The sequence below is a fragment of the Xenopus laevis genome, chromosome 8L (genome assembly GCF_017654675.1).
Source record: "Xenopus laevis strain J_2021 chromosome 8L, Xenopus_laevis_v10.1, whole genome shotgun sequence".
Lineage (NCBI taxonomy): Eukaryota > Metazoa > Chordata > Amphibia > Anura > Pipidae > Xenopus > Xenopus laevis.
Genome location: NC_054385.1, coordinates 123,549,600 through 123,574,422, shown reverse-complemented (window position 1 = coordinate 123,574,422; position 24,823 = coordinate 123,549,600). Strand labels below are relative to the sequence as shown.

Sequence of the window (24,823 nt, the reverse complement as noted above, 5' to 3'; positions counted from 1 at the left end):
CTCTAGGAAGGAAGTGTGACTGTGGGATAGCAGTTATAGTAGGGAGAGATGGAGCCTATAGTAACAGTGGGATAATAGTCTCTGGGAAGGGAGTGTGACTGTGGGATAGCAAGTATAGTAGGGAAAGATAGAGCCTATAGTAGATACACAGGAGAACCCAGTTCCCACAGCGATTGCAGTCCACCCAGTGACTTTGAGTCTCTGACTGATAGCAGGCCCTGGGCTGTAAAGGCCATACACGGATATCAAAGTATGGGATCCCTATGATCCCACAAAGTCCCTTTCACATTGATCTTTGCACCCACTAAAGATGGCCCTGACTTTCACAAATAACAGTTGCTGGCAGTGTGCATGTACCCTTAAGACTTCTATGGCTCAGAATTATATAAAATACAGAGCTGGCCTTTAAGAGACAATATAGCAATAAGAATGAAATTGCGTTGCAAATCTATGCATAGCACTTGCTTAAATCTTCCAACCTTGGGGCGGATAATGTTTTGTCCTCATCATGTCCTATCGCAAAAGCCATGTTGTATAGTCCATGGCAAAGGAGGAATCCATGATACTTCCCTTGTCTCCAGCACAAACTTTCTGCATTTCTGATCTATACTAGACTTTCTCACTCTCCAACACTCATGTTTATCTACAATTATATCTGTTCCTGTATAATATGTGGTTGGCTTGACTGTGCAGACTCAGGAGATGATCGTGATAAGAAACGAAAGCAGAAAGATTTTTTGAGGGACATTTCAAGGAATGATTTTGGAGATATGACTCCAAGCATCGTATGTCTTCTTTGGGTGGCTATACGGTATCTAAAGTCCAGTCTTTATTATTGAAATTTAGTGCAAAATAAAAGTATTTTCTTTGAAACAGGTGCCTGAACAAATGTACATCCCTTTCACTTCCCAAGTTGGGTTCTTCTGTTGGCATGAAACCATCAAAACCTAAATGGAACATTCGGTTATCAGAGTCGTAGAAATGTGTTCTCCAACTCAGAAACCAGTTCCAACTTAACCCTTCCTGCTTCTGAAGTCTAACGGAAAAGGAAGAAGAAAAGGACTAGTTAGACTATAGACTATGCATGACCGGGCATGATTGGACAGGCCAAAGACTAAAAACATTTCTAATCATGGTGCTCGCTCAGACATCTCAAAAATGAGATGCATCTGGGATAACTGTATTATTATGTCATACTAAGGGCAATAAATTGCTATAAACCCCTTCCAAAAATATCAAAAAACGGCAATTAGATGCATCAAAAGTCTTTGATGTATGATGAGGAAGAGATCAATTCATGCGGAATCAAATGTGCAAATGTTCTGCCACGGAACACAGAGGAATCTGTGCGAGCAATGATGTACGTGGACTTGGTGGAGTGTTGCTGGTTTCATAGTGTGCTGTAAACTGGGTACTCTCTGCTTCACAGGGGCTGATTATTAAAGGTTTGAAGACTAAGTTAGGTTGGGAAGGATGAGGATGGTGCCTCTTATCCCATAGAGTTCTGTAAATTAGTCCCTGATGTAAATCCGTGTGCAGACAACATCATCAGCAGTCATGGTCTGGAAAACATGAAACACTTGATAAGTGACTAGTAATTTCTGTGCAACAAACAGCAAGCAATAGATACAGAACCTGGCCCTCCAAAGTCATTGATAATGATATATTCAGACTAACCTACTGTAATTCATAACGACATTAGAGGTCACCAAGCTGTTCTGCAGCCATATAAAGGCACAAGGCTAAAGGCTTAGTTATACAGGGAACTCTTGAGTATCACTCATGTATTATAAGGTATAATGTACTCCCTACTGGAAATGATAAGGATATTAGAAGTCAACGAAGAGTTCTATGACGATATAAAGGCATGAGGTGACAAGTTGAGTTATACAAGTTGCACTATATCATTTTTATATCATTTTATCCTAATACAGGGTGCAGTTTTGCTGTAATATGTAATGCCTTACCAGGATAAGCTCTCCATCATTGGTCATTTCTCTGGTCCAGGCTGTCTTAGGTCCATCCCCTTTGAGAAGCTTTTGTTCACAAGCCATTTTGTTCTCACTCACCCATTTGGCCAGACTCTAGAAAGACAATTCAAAGATCTGTCATGAAAGGCCTATTATATAGCAGAAGAACCAGAGAAGTTAGGATGAGGTGGACCCTCCACTATACAATGAAGGCCTTCTTTAAACCTCAGTTAAGGAATTATGGACAGGGAATAATCTTACGGTCAGTTAGGCACCCAAAAGCACTAGTTTAATAGCACAGGTACAGCCAAACTATTCAGAGACATAAATATAAGCTTGCAGATAGGTGTTTCAGTCAGACTGGAACAAGTTTTCTGAAGAAGCATGAGACCTCTCTAGTTCCTCTCTTTGGTTTTTCTCTGGTTCAATGTCTTTCACTGATGATTGAGATAGGCTGTCTGCAAGATGGGCTTTATTGTTCTACATTTGAAGGTTGTATCTGAGCTAATAAACCAGTGGTTTTAGTCGCTTAGCTGCCCACAGAGACATAAAAGAATAATTTCTTTCTCCACCCATAATTTCTAAAGTTAGGGGAGAAATATTTTATTTTTGGCCATAAGATAATATGTGTTTCATAAAGCTGGTACATACCATCTGTACTAAGAAGGCTTTCACTCTAATTACATAACAAACAGACTCTACTGACAAGGATACCCTATACTTCCACCACCATCCATCATGGATAGGAGACAACCACGTCCTTGTGGAAATAAATTCCTAAGGAACCTTACACAGTCCATTTGCTGCTTTCTTCCACATGTCTCTGGCTTTCATTTGATTCCTACATGGGATGGCTGAAAGTGAATGGGGGGGGGGGTAGGGAGATACAATCAACAAAAAGACAAGCTGCAGTCCAAAGGTTCACTGATCTACACCGATAAAGTAGAAGAGAATTTTAAGAGCTTTCTAAAGCCTTCAGCTGGCCACCAGGAATCATTAACCACTTGGAATTCTCAAAGTATTTGTTTTTCTTCAGAGTTATTGGGGGTTGGATTTATATTATTGATCTCAGCCATATGTAGAATAGCTTTGGGAAACACATGACTTGTTTTTGCACTGTAGGGGACATATACTGTATATCTAGCCTAATTAATGTGAAGTTGACTTTGTTTGGACCCATACATAGCTCAGAAGACCGTAACTCCAAGACAAGCAGCTGACATTTACCATTATATGGTCACCTTAGGAACATTTAGGAACTGCAAATTTTCTTATGGAATCAGGACCATTCATGTTGTCCATGATGAGGTTCAAGCTTCAGGAAACCCATTATAGACAATATGAATGGCAATGCATGAGGCACGTGTGCACTACTTTCACCACATTACTCTAAGAAACAGTATGGGTCTCTTCAACTCTTAAAACAAGAATAGTAGGACCACCCTCAGAATCCCACCTTTGTCTCGGCAACCTGCTTCCCAAGACATATTAAACTAAACCATTGTAAATAGTCTTTTTCAAGGCCCTAGCAATGACCTGGTCAGCTGCATCTGTGCCGCCTATAACCATACCTCCATTCTACCTCCCAATATAGGGTTAGCTCATGCCCCCCTATTTTTCTGGTTAAAAACACAGACCATCGGTAATCATAGGGCTCTATACTAAGATAGCAGGCCATTCCCCCAGGGGGTTACACTTACTAACCAAATGGTTACCTGGACCTCCTGGGTCCTGCCAAAAAATATAAGGGGACCATAGTTATGGTCCACCCATGTAGCAGGTATATCAGAACTGAGGAATGCAAAGAAAGTTCTCACACTCCCACCCAGAGCTATTTATTTATTACTTTTAGATCAGTACATCCCCAGGATCCCAGGGAACTATCCACGTGCACCATAAACTCATGTTTCCAGCATTACAGGAACGCTGATAAGCTGTGTAAGACGTGTGCGAATGCAGCAAATTGCCCGTTTCGTTGTGGGTCATGCTTGGAGGAGCTAATCAGAGGCTTTTGTGTCGGGTGGCACCGTGCCATGTGCAGGGAATGTTTCATGCTTATTAAATAGTGATGATTCCCCTTTCAAATAGGGCAATGAGATGTTTTTGGCCAGGGAGTATTCTAAGTCGAGTGCATCAGAGCTGAGACATAGTTTTATAATATACTGACTGCCAAATGCTGTTGGAGGATCTGGGAGCTACAATTCAACACCATGGAGCCCAGCAAAGACTGTGTTGCCCCTTGTACTATAAGTTCTCTTTATGTTTGTACGTATTTGGAGAACAGCAATTCTGGATTTCGAGTTGAGAGAATCATTACTATGAAGTACCCCAGGGAATCACTGACTATTATGGAATGGTCCGTGGCCCTTTAAGGATTAAGTCTACATCTCATGCTGTAATGAACAGCTTAACCAGCGTTAATGAAGAAGGCTTGGCGTCTGAACTGACACAGTTTATGGATGGGCACAGCCGTGTGGCGGTGCTGAATTTCATTGTGGCGAGGATTCAGCATAACCTCGTTTTACCCAAGCTGCTGTACAACATATGGCTCACGGGGGAAACCCAATTTTTGCCATCGGACACCCTTGTCCAAAATTGTAATTACACAGCTATTATAATTGTTTAAGGGTCAATAAACCTTCTTTTTTGATTTTCTCTAAGCTCATCCATGATGTGTTTGTCCTAGCTTTACTAAGAGATTACTGAGTCAGCTTTCAGTTTCAGCCATGCATAAAAATCCATAGTTCACTGGTTGCCTGGCCAGAAACGTATCTCATCTCACAGCCCTACTGTAGTATAACCCCCTTACACCAAGCAAGAACTAACAGCGATTCCCATGGCCTGCAATTCATAGGGCTTTCTGGTGCCCATGTAAAAGATAATTTTGCAAGATGTTAATTTGGCCAAAGGCTTCTGAGCAGTGGAGCCCGGAGGAATCTTGCACCTTCCTATCTCCTGCATGCCAATCAAACACAGCTACTTACATTCATTAGTCAAACAAAAAGAGTGTTGACTTTCCAGGATGGGAGAGTGTGGATGTAAATGCTTCTATTGTCTATAGGGACGTGAATGTCTCACTATCTGTAAAGGGTCTTAGCTCACAGGACCCATCTCAGGCAGTATTGGTGGTTGTTTTTCCCTTAATTAAAAATACGCTGAATTATGAGAGCAGAGAACATTCCTCTTCTGTAGGCATTGGCCTCATTAGAACAGGACTGTGTACTAGTCCAAAAAATATTCTTTTTGCTGATATAAGCAACATAGCAAACCCCCCTTCTTAAAAATTCAAAATACACCTAGAAGGAATGTCCTGTACAAATGAGCTTTACTTGACAGTCTGTTTTGGGGAAAACAAATGGAACATTAACATTCAAAACAAGGATTTTAACACCTCCCCCAAGGCTCAGGGCTCAGAGTGTAGTGAGGGTCCAATGTGTATAATGTGTATAATCCCTCAATAGAAAAATGAAGGAATAGGAATAAATTTGTTGCAATGTCGCCTTCCTCCAGACGATGGCAGTAACATCTCCTACACTCAGTAAGGCAGTTCTGTGTAGAATATTCCAGGACATATATTACTTTATGGATGTTGTATCCCAGCTCTAGATGCCTTGGAGAAACTAATCTTTTAGGTACACATATTGAAAATCAGTTATCCCTATATTTTTATAATACTGCTCCCTTGGTGCCTGAGTTGGTCAGTTAAGTTAAAGACTCTATTAAACTGACTTACAATGTCATATTGTTTAGAAGACATATGGTTGGACTGGCCTACTGAGGATCTCCCAGTGGGCCCAGGCCCTAGAGGGCTCTAGCCTTGGACAATTCCCATCAGCCCATCCTTATTTTTGCCAAAAGCCTAAAATATACATCAAATTGCCAGGAAAGTTGGGACAGGGTGTTAGCTTCTGTGGTGGGCCCTAGAAGACCCAGCCCAACACTTTGACCCACAGAATATGCTTAATTTGCCAGAAAGCTCCTCTACCTTGCAAGGGCGCCCATCCACGGTCTGTTCGTCAAACTCCTCCCCAATTTTGAAGTTGATCTCGGTGGTCCGAACTGTTGTTGAGGTTTTGATGTAGAAGGTCTCTCCTTCCTGCTTTATCTCCACTGCTGGTTTAGATGCAGCAGCCACAGCGATCTTCCTCAGCATCAAATTCACTCCTAGGAGACATTGGAGAAGTTAGGACTGAAATGGGGACAGTACAGATAATGATCAGTTGCCTTTGTATTTAGTTCCTTTCGCTACAAATATAGTTGGTACCCCTGGAACTATAGCAGGGAAACTGTTACCCCAATGTTTCTATATATCTGTAACCTTGTTATGAGCTAAGGGGGCCCAGTCTGAAGACCAGTTAGGGGGAGATTTGGGGTGAGTGTTTATTTGTACCCTGGGTACCCCTGGAACTATAGCAGGGTGACTGTTACCCCAATGTTTCTATATATCTGTAACCTTGTTATGAGCTAAGGGGGCCCAGTCTGAAGGTCAGTTAGGGTGAGATTTGGGGTGAGTGTTTATTTGTGCCCTGGATACCCCTGGAACTATAGCAGGGTGACTGTTACCCCCATGTTTCTATATATCTGTAACCTTGTTATGAGCTAAGGGGGCCCAGCCTGAAGGCCAGTTAGGGAGAGATTTGGGGTGAGTGTTTATTTGTGCCCTGGGTACCCCTGGAACTATAGCAGGGTGACTGTTACCCCAATGTTTCTATATATCTGTAACCTTGTTATGAGCTAAGGGGGCCCAGCCTGAAGGCCAGTTAGGGGAGATTTGGGGTGAGTGCTTATTTCTGCCCTGGGTACCCCTGAAACTATAGCACAGAAACTGTTACCCCAATGTTTCAATAAATCTGTAACCTTTTTATGTGATAATGGGGTGCACAGGTAAATGATACATATTTAAATATTCAACCAGTTCTGTAAAGCAAAATAGATGAAAAATCTGCAGACGTTGGTGGAATAATCAGCTTGTAGATAAGACAATACAGATGTTATAGCACCATCTTTCATCGGATCTGTCAGCAGAACAACAAAAAAACATCCTTTGCCTGACACAAACCTCTTTTATCATAACCTCCCCACACCTGCTTTTGCTTGACTTATTGTTAAAGGGTAAGTGGTGAGAGAAGAATATCCTTTTGTATATTATGTTCACTGCAATATGAAAGCTCAGGGCTTAATAACACTGACATGAAGGCAAAGCAGTACGACTTGGCACTACAGATGGAGTAATTGGCACTGGGTTAGGGGTGAGCCAGAGCATGCCAGACATTGTAGCCTATTATATCCTGGCAGATTGAGAATCCCTTAGACATATTGTAACTACTCTATAAATAAGAAAACGTGTGTCCCTTGCAAGAGAAGACAGCCTGAACTAATTGCATGTGGAGTGATCTCAACAGACATGGCTGCCTCATTCGCCTTGTGAGGTGTTTGCCCCGAGAGCAACAGAATAGACAGACTTATGATCACCAGGAGGCAACAAGAGAGGTCATGTCTGCAAAGCAGACAGGCATGATGCAGCCTGATACAGGGGGGGAGAAAGCTGTCATTTTCCTTATATAAAACTCATCTTGTCTGGAATGAATGCAGAATAAGGGCCTTTTGTATGTCTGGCAGTTTGGCTGCCAAGGAATTGACTGCTGCAAACTCATTTCTCTCCACAGCTCCAAACAATCTGATCAACTCCCTCTGATACTCAGGGTTCCCTGACCTGTATAACTCAGCCTGCAGCCTTGTGTCTTTATATGGTCACAGAACCCCTCAGTGACTTCTAATATCCTTATCATTTACAGTAGGGGGTACATTATCCCTTATAATACATGAGTGATACTCAGAGTTCCCTGTATAACTCAGCCTGCAGCCTTGTGCCTTTATATGGTCACAGAACCCCTCAGTGACTTCTAATATCCTTATCATTTACAGTAGGGGGTACATTATCCCTTATAATACATGAGTGATACTCAGAGTTCCCTGTATAACTCAGCCTGCAGCCTTGTGCATTTATATGATCACAGAACAACCCCTCAGTGACTTCTAATATCCTTATCATTTACAGTAGGGGGTACATTATCCCTTATGATACATGAGTGATACTCAGAGTTCCCTGTATAACCCAGCCTGCAGCCTTGTGCCTTTATATGGTCACAGAACAACCCCTCAGTGACTTCTAATATCCTTATAATTTACAGTAGGGGGTACATTATCCCTTATAATACATGAGTGATACTTAGAGTTCCCTGTATAACTCAGCCTGCAGCCTTGTGCCTTTATATGGTCACAGAACAACCCCTCAGTGACTTCTAATACCCTTATCATTTACAGTAGGGGGTACATTATCCCTTATAATACATGAGTGATACTCAGAGTTCCCTGTATAACTCAGCCTTGTGCCTTTATATGGTCACAGAACAACCCCTCAGCGACTTCTAATATCCTTATCATTTACAGTAGGGGGTACATTATCCCTTATAATACATGAGTGATACTTAGAGTTCCCACCCTGTATAACTCAGCCTGCAGCCTTGTGCCTTTATATGGTCACAGAACCCCTCAGTGACTTATAATATCCTTATCATTTACAGTAGGGGGTACATTATCCCTTAATATACATGAGTGATACTCAGAGTTCCTTGTAGTGCCTTGGGCTTTCTTAGGTGCCACAGCATTGTGCATTGGTCTAAGCTGGAGATAGTTTAAGAGACGTGTACCTGTGATGCACCTCCTGTTGTAAAATATAAAGGTTGTTAGAAGGAATTCCATGACTATATAAATGCACAAGGCTGTGGTCCCTGCTTTGATCCTTCCCCCCCCCCCCTCAACAAATCCAGTCCATGGCTGATAAAGTATGTGGCCATAAAGCCAGGAAGGATTTACACAAGTACAGGACAATAGAGCTGGAACTAAACCATTCTAGGACTGTTTGTGCCTGTGAATTGGTGTGAACAGTTCAGCTGTAATAGAGAGATAGGGGCGGCCGTCAGCACTTTGTTTGAAGTCCAGGCTAACAGCTCAATATAATGGGGTTACACTAAGGGTGAAGAGAATCTGAAAAGCGTATTAAAGGTGGTGTTAGCTGTATGGCAGGGAGATGATGTTGGATGTTAGTTATTTATTATAAGCCCCAAAGGCAAGAGAATAAATGCCCCTCTTTTCTTCCAGGGATAATACACATTCGTTATGAATAGAGTTTATTCCCCAATATATAGAGATTTACACATGAAGGCCGCAGCCTATGGCATGGGGGTGGGGATACTAAATATATATATATATAGTCATCCCCTATACCATAACCACCTCCTAACTTCATACTCACAAATTAGGGAGCCCTGTAGTTACAACCTGTGTATGACATTTGGGGCTATAATAAATTAACCCTTTTGCCTCAACATAAGCAAGGGAAGCAATATGGCAGCACCCCCATGTATTTATACATACAAAAATACCAATATAGCTTTGCACACTTCATTTGATGTTCTACTGTACAATAAGCTAATCTTGGCCCTACTCTTGTAAAGCTTTTCTTAAACACGGCAATTATTCCCCTGTGGGTTCTGCCCAGGCATGAATAAAAATGTTCCTCTCCCCTATCAGTTTCATTAAATCTGTTTTGTGTCAGAGTATGTGAATTTGGGAAGATTAGGTGCTGTGTTCATATCCAACATGTTTCATCCCAATCTAGAGTTATAAATACTCTGCTGTCGCCAGGGGACAGGATAATCGGATATGTCCCTGCTCCAGAATCCAGTTATGGGAAACCTTCAGTGCATGAACTGGGAGGTGGAAGAAAGCTAAATAGCACAGTAGGGCAAAGAAATTAACTGTATTTGCTTTCTTTGACTTGAGGAGATGTGGGATGCTGGGAGTTGTAGTTTAACAAAAGTAAAGGGTGATAGGTAGGACCTTATTGTTTTATTGGACATTGTTCAGTAACCTATGCCCTGTGAATTAGGTTAGTAACAGACTAGGATGCTGTTCTAGTAAACCCCAGGGGTATAGTGGGCAAGATCAGTTCTGTGCCCCACCAAGGAGAAGTAGTGGGGTTAGTATCCCCCCTAATTGATGGTGTTTATGGGCAGGGGTTCTATAAACTCAATTGTAATCAGCGGGACATTTCTTCTCCCCACTAGGAGGGCCCCAGGCTGAATCTGTTTCCCTGTATCAGACATTTGAACCCCATCGCTTTCCTTCCTGCTAGAGAGGGGCCTGCGCTGAGAAGAATCCATGTTTTTTTTTCCTCCCTTGTCTGGGAAGTAGAAGAAATCCCATAATATCAGGCTGTGTCTGCTGGAACCAGTTGGCAGCCCTACCCTGGGCCGGAGCCAGAATTCTGCCAGCGCTTGGCCTCTCTGATCTGTGCTGAACCTCTGGAGGGAAACTCGATGCACCTGCACCTGTTGGGTTGAGTCTCTGCTAAAGGCTGAGGGATTTCTCCCCGTAACCCCGTCGCTGCCGCTTTTGCAGGGTACAGGGCCCCATTTGGCAGGGGCTACAGGGAGCTGATAATCCTCAGGATTTAGGAGACAATAAGCACTTGTGTTACTTTTAAATGGTGAGATCACATTTCTAGTCAATGCTTTGCCCTCCCTGTAGGGCACTGTGCTGTGCAGGTTATGGCACTGCCTTGTAACTGAGCAATGGCTCCCCTCCCTCTCTGCTGCTCTTCATCTTCCTACTCTACATCATTCCCCCTCCTGTTGCACTCCTTTATGCTCCAGTCCCTTTTCCATTTCACTGCAGCTCTCCCTTCCACTTTACCATCTGGTCTACTTCCCTTAATCTCTTCCATTCTGCCTGTGTTACTCTCCATCCCCTCATGACCCCTCTTCCTACTTCCCCTTATTCCCTTCTACTATCCCTTTGTTACTCTCAGTCTCCTCACTTCCACTCTTTCTGGGGTATTATATATGGAACTGGCCCTAACGTGTGTTCTGGGGTATTATACATGGCATTAGCACTGCATTTATCCTGTTCTGTGTTCTGGGGTATTATACATGGAATTGGTACTGTATTTATCCTGCTGTGTGTTCTGGGGTATTATGCATGGAATTGACACTGTATTTATCCTGCTGTGTGTGTTCTGGGGTATTATACATGGAATTGGCAATGTATTCATCTTGCCATGTGTTCTGGGGTATTATACCTGGCATTGTCACTACATTTATCCTGCCATGTTTTCTGGGGTATTATACATGAAACTGGCCCTGTATCTATTCAACTGTATTCTCTGGGGTATTATATATCGAATTGGCACTTTATTTATCCTGCCATGTGGTCTGGGTTATTATACTTGGAATTGGCACTGTGTTTATCCTGCTTTATGTTCTGGGGTATTATACATGGAATTGGCACTGTATTTATTCAATCGTATTTTCTGGGATATTTTACATGGCATTGGCATTGTATTTATCCTGCAGTGTGTTCTGGGGTATTATACATGGAATTGGCACTGTATTTATCCTGCAGTGTGTTTTGGGGTATTATACATGGAATTGGCACTGTATTTATCCTGCAGCGTGTTCTGGGGTATTATACATGGAATTGGCACTGTATTTATCCTGCTGTGTGTTCTGGGTATTTTACATGGCATTGGCATTGTAATGATCCTGCTACATGGATCTGACCCTGGGATACTATCCAGAAATCCATGTTGAGAGAGTCTTTAATTAGGCTTGCCAAATTAAAAATTGCCATCTATGGTTACATTTTATCCCGTCCCTTATATACTCTTCTCCTTTTTTTTTTAATCACCACGGTTTGACCCTCTTCTGCTCAGTTATCAGCAGCTCCCTCATATTAAAATGCTTCCTTTCAGTTCCCTTCCCATGCTTTGGGTCTTGCTCTCTGTTTCTGTCTGCCTGTTCCCTATTGATAGTGGTGGATTGTTTCAGTTGGATGGCTACACGAGAGCAAACAGTTACCATGCAGCAAAATGACAGTGACATAGGGTTTTTACTCTTCATTACATTTCCCCCATTAGTCAACAATCAGGAGAATACATTCCCGAGCAATCAAAGGCAAACTTACAGGATATGTGCAATTAGTTAGCTGGTCTTATAAGGGCAGACAGGCCTGGGGGCAAAAAGATAATAGTTCCAACCCGTTTTCCTATTTTAATGCAATCTGTACGTTTGAGCTGCCCATGCAAATAACCTGTGACTGCAGTTTCCTATTGCCTTTTTTCTGGGGAAAAATCTGTATAGAAACACAAACATTTTCCTTAAAAATAACAGTTTATTGCACGCTAGTAATGATGATCTAGAGAAGGTGGACCTCCTTATACATTACTTTTCACAGGTGTTCTGTCCCACAGTTGAGTCTTTTTGGTATCGTCCATCACTCAGTTGATTGAGTCAGGAGTGCAAGGCCAACTGATAGAATGGCAAATTGATTATGGCTATAGGTTCATCACAAGAGCACATCTCTATTGAAACTTGTGTATTAAATTAAATGTGACCATCTCTGAGGGTGCATTAAACACACACCGGACCTCAGCCCTAGGATGCAGCACCTTGAGGCAACATGAAGGTGAACATCCAATTTTAGAGAGACATCAATACAACAAGCTTGTGTATCCTAAAAATTCGTTTTACTATAGCCATTGAATGGAGACCACAATCCCTGACTTTTGGCACGAGAATGGGTCTTGGATTGCCAACATGGTTCCCATTCCTGATATGGGGGCAGGATTTAGCATGGAGAAAACCACCAATAGTTTGTATATTCACCTATTGATGTTCTGATCACCAGTGATACAGCCACATCTGGGGGCTTATTCACAATGGGGTTCTTTCTATATGGCACCCATCCTCTCAGCTCTCTACCACCAAGACATATACCCCACTATGCACATTTATAAACACCCTGTTCCAGCCCATTAGATCTTTAACCTTCTAAGGGCACGATGTAATAAAACAGTAACCAATCGGCAGGTAGCATTTACTGGTCCTGAACATCTGATTGATCGATATGGATTATTAGACTTGTTTAATTTATTATAATCTCCACCCAATACCCACATTGGGTACCTCCCATCTGCAAATGATAGACCCTACACCCAAACCAAGTGCAGTCTAACATTTATGAACTGTAACTCCCAGCAGTCTCAGTCAGCCACAATCAATACAAAGTCACAAAAGAAGGTATCAGCATTTGACAATTTCTTGCTGGCAGCAGAGGCTGCTGGGAAACTGTAGTTTAATTTGTAAACTCCAAATGCGCTCTCTTATAAAAAGGAATACATGTTCCTGCCTGAGAGTGAAGTGCCGGCAATGTGACACTGCTTCCTATATTTATAGGCCCAGCAGGGAGGGTGCTGATAGATTGTTATCATATCTATGTAGTGCGCTTAGTCTGCTAATCTGGTGCACCCTCAGCATTAACGTATTGCTCCCGGGGGAGGCAGTCACAAGGAAATCCCCCTTCTGTGCCATTAGGAGACATTTCTATTATATAATTCAGTGTCAATCTATGTATTAGAGGCATATGTAGGTATATTGGGTGCGGGGCATGTGGATTCCCAATTGATCTTTATTATATGTCTCTGTTTTAGCAAATAAGTGGTAGGTGGTTGTAATCAGCAGATAGGAGGTAAATTAACATATGTCTCAATATCAAAGGGGTGGCTCACCTTTTAGTATGTCATAGAAAGATTGGCTAATTCTAATCTAAACTTTTCAATTGGCCTTCATTATTTATTTTTTGCAGTTTTTCAATTATTTGACTTTCTCATATGAATTGTTCCAGCTTTCAAATTGGGGTCACTGACCCCATCTTAAAAACAAATGCTCTGTAAGGGCAGAGACACACGGTCATATTTGGGGAGATTAGTCGACAAATCACCTTTTCTTCGGGGCGACTAATCTCCTCGAACTGCCTTTCCGTCGGCTAGAATGTACCTTCGGGCGACTTCGGAAAATGAAGCTTTCCGAGTGCCAACCTGCTGGCGATTCCATTCTAGCGAGCAGGAAGGTAGGGGAAGGCAGTTCAGGGAGATTAGTTGCCTCGAAGAAGAGGAGATTTGTCGCCAGCCGACTAATCCCCCCGAATCTGACCACGTGTCTCTGCAACACATTTATTGTTATTGCTACTTTTTATTGCTCATATTTCTATTCAGGCTTCTCCCATTCATATTCCAGTCTCTTATTTAAAACAGTTCATGGTTGCTAGGGTAATTTGAACCCTAGCAACCAGATTGATGAAATTGCAGCCTGGAGAGCTGTTGAATAAAAAGCTAAGTAAGTCAAAAACTACAAAATAATAAAAAATGAAAACCAATTGCAAATTGTCTCCGAATATCACTCTCTACAACATCATACTTAAATTTAATTTAAAGGTGAACAACCTCTTTAAAAGATAGGAGTAAGTTAACTGATCTTGTGTATAAGGTTTGGTGCCCTGTTGCCCAGATAAATGAGACCAAGGTGCAGGTACATGTTCTTGGTTTGTGAGTGATGCAGAGGGTAGAGGTAGGTGTCTGTTCATGGGGAAGTAATTATCCCTGTGTCTGTGTATTTTATGAGGTAATTGACTTATGGGTGCCAATAATCAGCACTCTCACACCCATGGATTATGAAGATAATCACTTTTCTAAGAGGTTGTTGTCTGTAAGTGAGGAGCTAAAGGATACAAAGTGAAAGAGCGTGGAACATACAGGGAAAACCCCTTAAGCAGGGGTGGTGGGGATGGATATATTCACACACAGTAAAAAAGAGTGCAGATATAAAGCAATATCAGAAACAAGAGACTCAATAGACCAGCTGGTTTATATCGACCATCATGTTCTGTGCCGAGGCACGACAATGGGAGCCAAGATGGAAATAATGTTACTACAATAATATTCCCGTTCTCTGCATGTCTAGCTTATACCCTGCCTGCCCATAAAGATGCCCAAACGAATACCAGACTCACCCAAAGCCTTTAGCATCTCCTCGAAGTTCTCTGACTGCTTCATTTTCCAGTGTCCTGAGAAGTTGGGCATCTTGGCTCGGATAAGGAGGTTGACGGGGGGTATAAAGGGTGTCCGGCTGGTACCACGGTGTTGGGTTGCTCCCTCTGCAGGACTGCACGCTAGTTTCCTGGTATGTGCAAGACTTAGCCAGGCGTGAGCTATATATGTGTGTGTGTCAGCCTGGCTTACTCACTCCTCAATTCCCTCCCTAAGCACAGTGTGTGTGTGACTTGCCTCTCAGGTTGGACTAATGCAGCTCTCTGCTGACTCTCTCTATATATACTGCCCCCCTCCTCTCTTTCTCTCTGTCTGCTGCTCCTGTTGTGATACAGCATCCCCCCTGCTGTCCTGGGGAGGGGTCTCAACACAAAAACCTTCTCCCACCTGTTGATTAATCCAACAACTCTGCCCCCCCCCACAAAAAACATTTTTTCTACATTTTGCAAAATCTGCAAAAATGTTATTAAAGGGGTGATTCTCCTTTAAATTAACTTTTAGGGTAAGGGCACATGCTCAGATTCGGGTAGATTTAGTCGCTTGGTGACAAAGCAACTCTTCATCAGGCGACTAATCTCCCCGAAAAGCCTTCCCGCCAGCTAGAATTTAAATTGCAGACGAGATGGCACTCAGAATGCTTCGTTTTCGAAGTCGCCCGAAGTTTCCTCACGAGGCTACTTCGGGGGACTTTGGGAAACAAAGTGATCTGAGTCCCAATCCCGCCGGATATTTTGATTCTAGCTGGCAGGGAAGGCAATGTGGGGAGATTAATCGCCCGAAGAAGGAGAGCTTTGTCATCGGCGACTAAATACCATCGTGTGCCTCTACCCTTAGTATGATGTAGAGAGTGATATTCTGAGACAATTTGGAATTGATTTTTATTTTTTATTATTTGTGGTTTTTGAGTTATTTAGCTTTTTATTCAGCAGCTCTCCAGTTTGCAATCTCAGTCGTCTGGTTGCTAGGGTCCACATTACCCTAGCAATCATGCATTAATTCAAATGAGATATTGGAATATGATATGAATAGGAGAGGGCCTGAAAACCTAGATGAGTAATAAAAAGCAGCAAAACCAATAAATGTGTAGCCTTACCGAGCATTTGTTTTTTAGATGGGGGTCAGTGGCCCCCATTTTAAACCTGGAAAGTGTCAGAAGTAAATAAAAAAACTATAAAAATAAATAATTAGGTTTTAAAAGTTGCTTAGAATTATCCAATCTATAACATACTAAAAGTTACATGTTAATGATGTAAACTGCCTATTCCATGAAGGGGAAATATAAAATACAAGGGGAACTTTTTCCCCAGCTTGCTAGAACACAGGCACGGAAATGGGCACAAACATGGCCTCAGAATCACTTCAGGTAAAACACTATTCACAAAGGTCCCTGCACCTATATCTGCTCCTTTTGTGTATCCCCAATTTGCCGACTGCATCTGCTTCTAAGTACAGAATGGTGTGGCCAAGCTCAAGGCACCACATGGGTAAGTTAACCTTGGTATTACCTCCTGCCTAGAGTAGTAGTGTTTCCAGGGCTGTTTCCAATGTACCCCTAGATGCCCGCTCTTGCCCCAACTTAATCACATTCCAACAGTATAATTACCAAAGTAGTCTGTAACACACGCTGATGTTTAGGAATCATAATGATGGTTAACGCTGCATTGTGGGTAAAAATCAAATAGGGCCAATAATTTACTCTGACTGTACCTTCTTATTTTGGGGTGTTACTTGGAGCACTCAACTCTTCCTGCCACTTTGATCTTCTCTTCAGTCTTTCTCTTCTTCCTCTTTTCCACCTTTATCCACTTTTTAATGCTCCTCTTAATTCTTTAGCCCACATCTTAGTTCCCGATGCCCATTCAGTGTCACTGTGGGTCTCCTAGGTCACATTAGATACAGGTAGAAATGGTGGCAAATAGTGTAGGTGTTAAACCTACAGGGGAAATAAGAATGGACTGTTGGGAATTCTCCAACGTTGGTCCCACCAGTAGATCCTCAGGGCTCACTGCTTCTCATTTTCTCTCTAACCTTGTTTCCCTATTTTCCAGCCTCAGTTTCTCCATATTCTTCCAGCACCTCAGCTTTAGGAGCCTACATTTGATATGAAACATTACATTAGTGGTATAAAGGTGATTCTTTTATTGGTTAACTAAGATAATAATTACAGCAAACTTTCAGAACATTTGAGTTCTTTTTTCAAAGCTGATTAATGAAATGTTCTGAAAGATTGCAGTAATTATTATCTTAGTTAACCAATAAAAGAATCACCTTTATACCACTTATGTAATGTTTCGTATCAGTTTTACCCTATAACTTTTTCAACAGCCTAACACTGTACAAATAACTTTACCAGGAGCCTCTCACCCATCACTTAGTGCCCAGGCCCAACTCTTGCACCATAATGAGCAATCTCCTTGTGACCTGCACCCCCTTCAGGTACAAAGTATGGTTGCAGTGGAGGATGGAGTAAATTTTATAAGAACGGATTTTCCTGTGAATGTGACTGGGGAGCAAAAATGTATGACCTTATTATTGAAGCAATATTTGCTTTAGTGATCTCTGATTTTACAACATTAACTCAAGTGAGATGGTGCCTATAGTAACAGTGGATAATAGTCTCTTGGAAGGGAGTGTGGCTGTGGGATAGCAGGTATAGTAGGGAGAGATGGTGCCTATAGTAACAGTGGGATAATAGTCTCTGGGAAGGGAGTGTGACTGTGGGATAGCAGGTATAGTAGGGAGAGATGGTGCCTATAGTAACAGTGGGATAATAGTCTCTGGGAAGGGAGTGTGACTGTGGGATAGCAGGTATAGTAGGGAGAGATGGTGTCTATAGTAACAGTGGATAATAGTCTCTGGGAAGGGAGTGTGACTGTGGGATAGCAGGTATAGTAGGGAGAGATGGTGCCTATAGTAACAGTGGGATAATAGTCTCTGGGAAGGGAGTGTGACTGTGGGATAGCAGGTATAGTAGGGAGAGATGGTGCCTATAGTAACAATGGATAATAGTCTCTGGGAAGGGAGTTTGACTGTGGGATAGCAGGTATAGTAGGGAGAGATGGTGTCTATAGTAACAGTGGGATAATAGTCTCTGCGAAGGGAGTGTGACTGTGGGATAGCAGGTATAGTAGGGAGAGATGGTGCCTATAGTAACAGTGGGATAATAGTCTCTGGGAAGGGAGTGTGACTGTGGGATAGCAGGTATAGTATGGAGAGATGGTGCCTATAGTAACAATGGATAATAGTCTCTGGGAAGGGAGTTTGACTGTGGGATAGCAGGTATAGTAGGGAGAGATGGTGCCTATAGTAACAGTGGGATAATAGTCTCTGGGAAGGGAGTGTGACTGTGGGATAGCAGGTATAGTAGGGAGAGATGGTGTCTATAGTAACAGTGAGATAATAGTCCCACAGTCACAGTCTGAAGGGAGTGTGACTGTGGGATAGCAGGTATAGTAGGGAGAGATGGTGTCTATAGTAACAGTGGGATAATAGTCTCTGGGAAGGGAGTGTGACTGTGGTATAGCAGATATAGTAGGGAGAGATGGTGTCTATAGTAACAGTGGATAATATTCTCTGGGAATGGAGTGTGACTGTGGGATAGCAGGTATAGTAGGGAGAGATGGTGTCTATAGTAACGGTGGGATAATAGTCTCTGGGAAGGGAGTGTGACTGTGGGATAGCAGGTATAGTAGGGAGAGATAGAGCCTATAGTAACAGTGGATAATAGTCTCTGGGAAGGGAGTGTGACTGTGGGATAGCAGGTATAGTAGGGAGAGATAGAGCCTATAGTAACAGTGGGATAATAGTCTCTAGGAAGGAAGTGTGACTGTGGGATAGTAGTTATAGTAGGGAGAGATGGTGCCTATAGTAACAGTGGGATAATAGTCCCACAGTCACAGTCTGAAGGGAGTGTGACTGTGGAATAGCAGGTATAGTAGGGAGAGATGGTGTCTATAGTAACAGTGGGATAATAGTCTCTGGGAAGGGAGTGTGACTGTGGGATAGCAGGTATAGTAGGGAGAGATGGTGTCTATAGTAACAGTGGATAATATTCTCTGGGAATGGAGTGTGACTGTGGGATAGCAGGTATAGTAGGGAGAGATGGTGTCTATAGTAACGGTGGGATAATAGTCTCTGGGAAGGGAGTGTGACTGTGGGATAGCAGGTATAGTAGGGAGAGATGGTGCCTATAGTAACAGTAGGATTATAGTCTCTGGGAAGGGAGTGTGACTGTGGGATAGCAGGTATAGTAGGGAGAGATGGTGCCTATAGTAACAGTGGATAATAGTCTCTGGGAAGGGAGTGTGACTGTGGGATAGCAGGTATAGTAGGGAGAGATGGTGCCTTTAGTAACAGTGGGATAATAGTCTCTGGGAAGGGAGTGTGACTGTGGGATAGCAGGTATAGTAGGGAGAGATGGTGTCTATAGTAACAGTGGGATAATAGTCTCTGGGAAGGGAGTGTGACTGTGGGATAGCAGGTATAGTAGGGAGAGATGGTGCCTATAGTAACAGTGGATAATAGTCTCTGGGAAGGGAGTGTGACTGTGGGATAGCAGGTATAGTAGGAAGAGATGGTGTCTATAGTAACAGTGGATAATAGTCTCTGGGAAGGGAGTGTGACTGTGGGATAGCAGGTATAGTAGGAAGAGATGGTGTCTATAGTAACAGTGGATAATAGTCTCTGGGAAGGGAGTGTGACTGTGGGATAGCAGGTATAGTAGGGAGAGATGGTGTCTATAGTAACAGTGGGATAATAGTCTCTGGGAAGGGAGTGTGACTGTGGGATATCAGGTATAGTAGGGAGAGATGGTGCCTATAGTAACAGTGGGATAATAGTCTCTGGGAAGGGAGTGTGACTGTGGGATAGCAGGTATAGTAGGGAGAGATGGTGCCTATAGTAACAGTAGGATAATAGTCTCTGGGAAGGGAGTGTGACTGTGGGATAGCAGGTATAGTAGGGAGAGATGGTGCCTATAGTAACAGTGGATAATAGTCTCTGGGAAGGGAGTGTGACTGTGGGATAGCAGGTATAGTAGGGAGAGATGGTGCTTATAATAAAGCAAATTTATTTTACTGAACATAAATAGACAAACAGATTTCAGTAATAAAAGGGTTAATAGATGAGAAAACGGGAAAATAATATATTCTGATTGAGTAAGTGCTGAGTTTGGGAAAGAGAGAACATACAGGCAGTTCTGTAGGTGGGGAGGCTGCTATTCATTGCTAATTAGCTGGGTTTTGTCCCAACATGCCCCAAATCTGGATAAAGCGTGTGTCTCAGTGAACACCAGGGGTGGGCTCTTCCCAATGGGATTCAAATCTGTCATCTTCAACCTTTCTTCATAAGCCGCAGCGAGTTGGAACGATTTCTTAATGGATTCATATTTTAGGGAAAAAAACACAAGTAAATAAATGATCGAGCAGAGCCTGTAATTAGATCAGGATACAGATTAATTCAGTACTGTGTGTAAAGGATTAGGGAACAGCCGGGGAAACTGATAATGGGTTTGTCCAGGATTAAATCTTCCCCAGCAGCTGTGTACATAATATAAACTTGCATTTCCCCCTATAAATGGTTATAGTTGTTTTGTTAGAAAATTGGTGCTTTTTAAAATTCCCATAAAGTAGTATAATACAGTAATAGACATATGTAGTTATATGTGCAAAGTTTGCCCCGGAGTGGTAAATGATCCCAATGTGTGATCCAATTAGCCAGGTTGTTCGATTGATCAGCGGTGAAACTAAATATTATCGGGCCCCACAACAAATAATTTTTCAGGAACCCAAAATGTCTATAAGTTGAGTAGTTTTATAAATATTTATGGAATTGTATATAAATTAGGGTCTTGTGGGGCCCCTATTTGTCCTGGGCCCCTCTGCAGCCGGAGGGTCTGCTTCCTCTGTATTACACCCCTGCATTTGATCCCTATGATCCAACCGACCCTGCCCCTGATTTACCAAAAAGCTGCCCAATTTTTAGGTGTTCCTGCCCGTTTTTTGCTGTGTGTGGGTTGTACATGTTGGCTCAGTGGTTAGTGCTACTGCCTTGCAGCTTTAGGGCAGTGTTGGACTGGGGTATCTTGGGTCCACTGGGGCCCCCACCCATTGTCCCACCGTTACCGTGTGACCTTGCCCTGGGGTGCTGAGTAGTGATGAGCAAGCCATTGATTCACTGGGAAATTCCACATTTCTCCATCTGCGACAAAAAAATTCACTGCGACAAAAAAGTTGCAGAGGCAAAACTGTCGCTGAGATGTATATGTTTGTTACTTTAAACACTTTCATTTTTGGTGCTACTGCTTCTTTAAATTCTGCTAAATCAATCAAAGGCAGTTGTTCACTGGTTACTGTGGGGTCTATAGCCACTTTGCCCAGTGTATTTGTCTCTCACATATTTACTCAATAGGGGTTAATTGTCCGACAAGCTTTAGTAGACGACTCTGGGTTGTAGGCAGTCAGTGTCGGACTGGGGCACCAGGGGCCCATCCAAAAACCTTTGACTAGGGGCCCACCAATTAATCTTAGACCAGGGGCCCACTCTCAGTACTATCTCCTAACTCAACCTCTATTCTCGGAGTCTCTTTCTTTTACATACTATAATCTATTATTCCATCTATTTAGCCTATTTGTTCTCATAGAATTTGGGAATGACCATGAAATATACCAACTGTCTAGCAGCATAAGGGGCCACTGACACCTTGGCCCACCGGGACTTTTCCTGGTATCCCTGTGGGCCAGTCCGACACTGTAGGCAGTGCTTTCTTGCATTGTGCTCCAGCCGTTAGGGAGATAAAGACTAATAAAATGATGGGAAAGCTGATCAAAGGGAGGCAGGTAGAAGACAGGTAGGAACACAGAACTCTGGGTGGGCCGGAACATCAAGCTGAGCTGTCAGGAGTAATTCATCTGTCTGCAGTGTATGAAAAGTGTGTCTCCTTATCATTAAAGATCTTGTATGTAACTCATTGCACCTCCCAACTCACCGCTGGTACATTCATATAGATTGTAAGCTCTTGTGAGCAGGGAAGGAGGACCTCCAAATCCTATTTGTATTCCATAGCCATTTATTTTTTGGTATAAATTATTGTAAAGTTCTGCATTAAGTGCTGACACTATTCTGACTGCATTTGACTTATGCGGCTCCTTTGGAGCTCTCCCTGCTAAGCCCAAGATCACACACGGATGTTGTAAACCAACAGCGTCTGCTGGATCTGCAAGAACTAATTCATGTAAAACCCTTAAATGCCAGTTGGGTTAATGGTGCCAAAGGAAAGTTTTCCTAAATGAATCTAATGAGCAGTCGTTACAAGGTGTATTGAATTCCCTGTAGCAACAGCGCCACCTACTGTACAACATCAGATATTGCGCTCCACACACATTGCTGCTGGAACATTTCATATTTTAAGCCTGTTGAAAGTTTGCTTAATTATTCCCCTGTACTAAGCACAATTCAGCAGGAACAGTCCCCTAAGTTTGCTCATAGTCTGTACAGAGAGATCCCATAAAACTATGGCAGCATAGGTATTCCCCTGTACTAAGCACAATTCAGCAGGAACAGCCCCCTAAGTTTGCTCATAGTCTGTACAGAGAGATCCCATAAAACTCTGGCAGCATAGGTATTCCTCTGTACTAAGCACAATTCAGCAGGAACAGCCCCCTAAGCACAATTCAGCAGGAACAGTCCCCTACGTTTGCTCATAGTCTGTATAGAGAGATCCCATAAAACTATAGCAGCATAGGTATTCCCCTGTACTAAGCACAATTCAGCAGGAACAGCCCCCTAAGTTTACTCATAATCTGTACGGAGAGATCCCATAAAACTATGGCAGCATAGGTATTCCCCTGTACTAAGCACAATTCAGCAGGAACAGTCCCGTAAGTTTGCTCATAGTCTGTACAGAAAGATCCCATAAAACTATGGCAGCATAGGTATTCCCCTGTACTAAGCACAATTCAGCAGGAACAGCCCAAGGGTTTAATAACATCCTTATGTGCTCCATGTGCTGCACCGCGTGTCAGGAAGCCTTTCAATTAATAACATGTATTTCACTCTACGGATCAAATGCTAAACTGTAAGGTCTGTGTGAAAAGTCAACACAAAGTCCCAGGAGAGCCCAAAAGAGCTGGAAATGGAGAGCAGCCTGTTTTATCTCTCCCTCACGGGGTTAAAGGTCTGGCTGAAAACTTCCCCTCCTCGACCCAATGATAAATGATAGAAAATCCAATTCAATCAGCAGATTTCCCCGTGACACATAGATCTGTTTTTCCGCAGCCCTTGGAGGAGACGGAGGAAGTGCGTTCACATTCCTGCTATCACAGTCACTTACCTCTGACGCTGAGCGTATACTCAAATGAGCTGATTTTGGCTCCGGCAGCACGGAAAACTGCTGGCCGGCTATTTTAGCCTGTCCTAAAAGCAACGGTGATGTGAGCTGCTCAGAATAGTCTCAGATTTATTCCCTCTTCCTGCTGTTCATTTAGCAGATTCATCTCGGCTACCTGTTTGTGTATCGGCTCCTGATCACCTGTAAATTCACTATTTAAAGGGACATGAATAGGACTGGGTGAAATCCTAATGTGTAAAGGTGGCCAATCAGGTTCAGATTAAATCTGACAACATCAGTCCTTTTCGGCAGTTTTTCTGCCTGTGTACGGGGCATTCTGACGGGTCTCTCTGATCGATATCTGGCCAAGATATTGATCGGGCAGGTTTGATTTTTCTTTGTGATCGAGGGCCGCATAGTCTAGTTACTGTGGTCCTCGTCCCGTTGGCACCTATTCTTAGTGTCAGACTAGGGGGCCGGGGGTCCACCAGGGATGCTGCCTCAGAAACCACCCCCAGCAGGCCCCCCTCCACGATCTGCAACATCCCCCCCGGCCCCCCACGCCTACCTTCTTTTTCGTTCAGACGCATTGGAGGCCAGGGAGGGTACTTGGAAACGGCTTCCCTGCAAGGACTGGGACTGGCCAACGAGGGCCATGGCCCACTGGGTTTTTCCTGGCCCAGTCCGACACTGCCAATTTTCAGCATTGTAATCCGATCGTTTGGCCCTAGTTCCAAATGATCGAATTAACACCAAAATCTGGTTTTGGTGGGCATATTCGGTTAGGATCCGCTCGTTTGGAAACCTCACAAAACGACCGGATCCGGATGGCCAACTTCTAATGTATAGATTTTATAGTGCAGCAGCCCCCAACCTTTTTTGGGCCAGAGACCAGTGTAAAGGGAAATAATTTTGCAAGGGGGGGGGTCGGGGGCCAGCAGCAACTGCACATCCAATTCAGCTCGATGGCATTAATTGAGGCTAGTCTTGGCCCCGCAGTTCTGGGCCATGGCCCGGTGATTGGGGACCCCTGTTATAGTGTATGGCCAACTTATAGTGTATGGCCAACTTATAGTGTATGGCCAACTTATAGTGTATGGCCAACTTATAGTGTATGGATCTTATAGTGTATGGCAAAAGCCCTGCCGGCTTGCTTTTCTGTGCAATTTACTTGACTTTTCTATTGGTTTTAATGGACGAGAAATGCCGGACTGGGAACCTCAGATTTAAAAGGGTTGTTTACCTTTAAATTAATTTTAGTATAGTGTAGATATGATGTGATATTCTGAGGCAATTTGCAATTGGTTTCCATTTTTTATTATTTGTGGTTCTTGAGTTATTTAGCTTTTTTTATTCAGCAGCTCTCCAGTTTGCAATTTATATATATCAAAAAGGTACTCTGCAAAAATATCGTTATGCATTCACTATTAGTTATATGTAATCTCTTACGGACAAGTGCGTAGAAGTACTTAGATTCCCGCCTCCAAAACAGCAAATTATATGATAATGGTGGCCCAGTAACTAAAGGCAGCCATGGCTTCAGTGATTCCATCTAATGTTTTGATGATGTTGATGTACTTA

At 42.9% G+C, this 24,823-nt stretch overlaps 1 protein-coding gene across 1 annotated transcript; it reads right to left on the bottom strand.

Annotated features, from left to right (window-relative positions):
- Nucleotides 1-568: 568 nt before the first annotated feature.
- crabp2.L (cellular retinoic acid binding protein 2 L homeolog) lies at nt 569-15,182 on the bottom strand. Its single transcript, XM_041573541.1, has 4 exons — nt 14,880-15,182; nt 5,956-6,134; nt 1,968-2,084; nt 569-1,562 (listed from the first exon to the last, which is right to left on the bottom strand). Exons 1-4 carry the CDS (start codon nt 14,947-14,949, stop codon nt 1,512-1,514), a joined length of 417 nt encoding a protein of 138 aa, XP_041429475.1. The 5' UTR covers nt 14,950-15,182; the 3' UTR covers nt 569-1,511.
- Between the last annotated feature and the right edge of the window lie 9,641 nt (nt 15,183-24,823).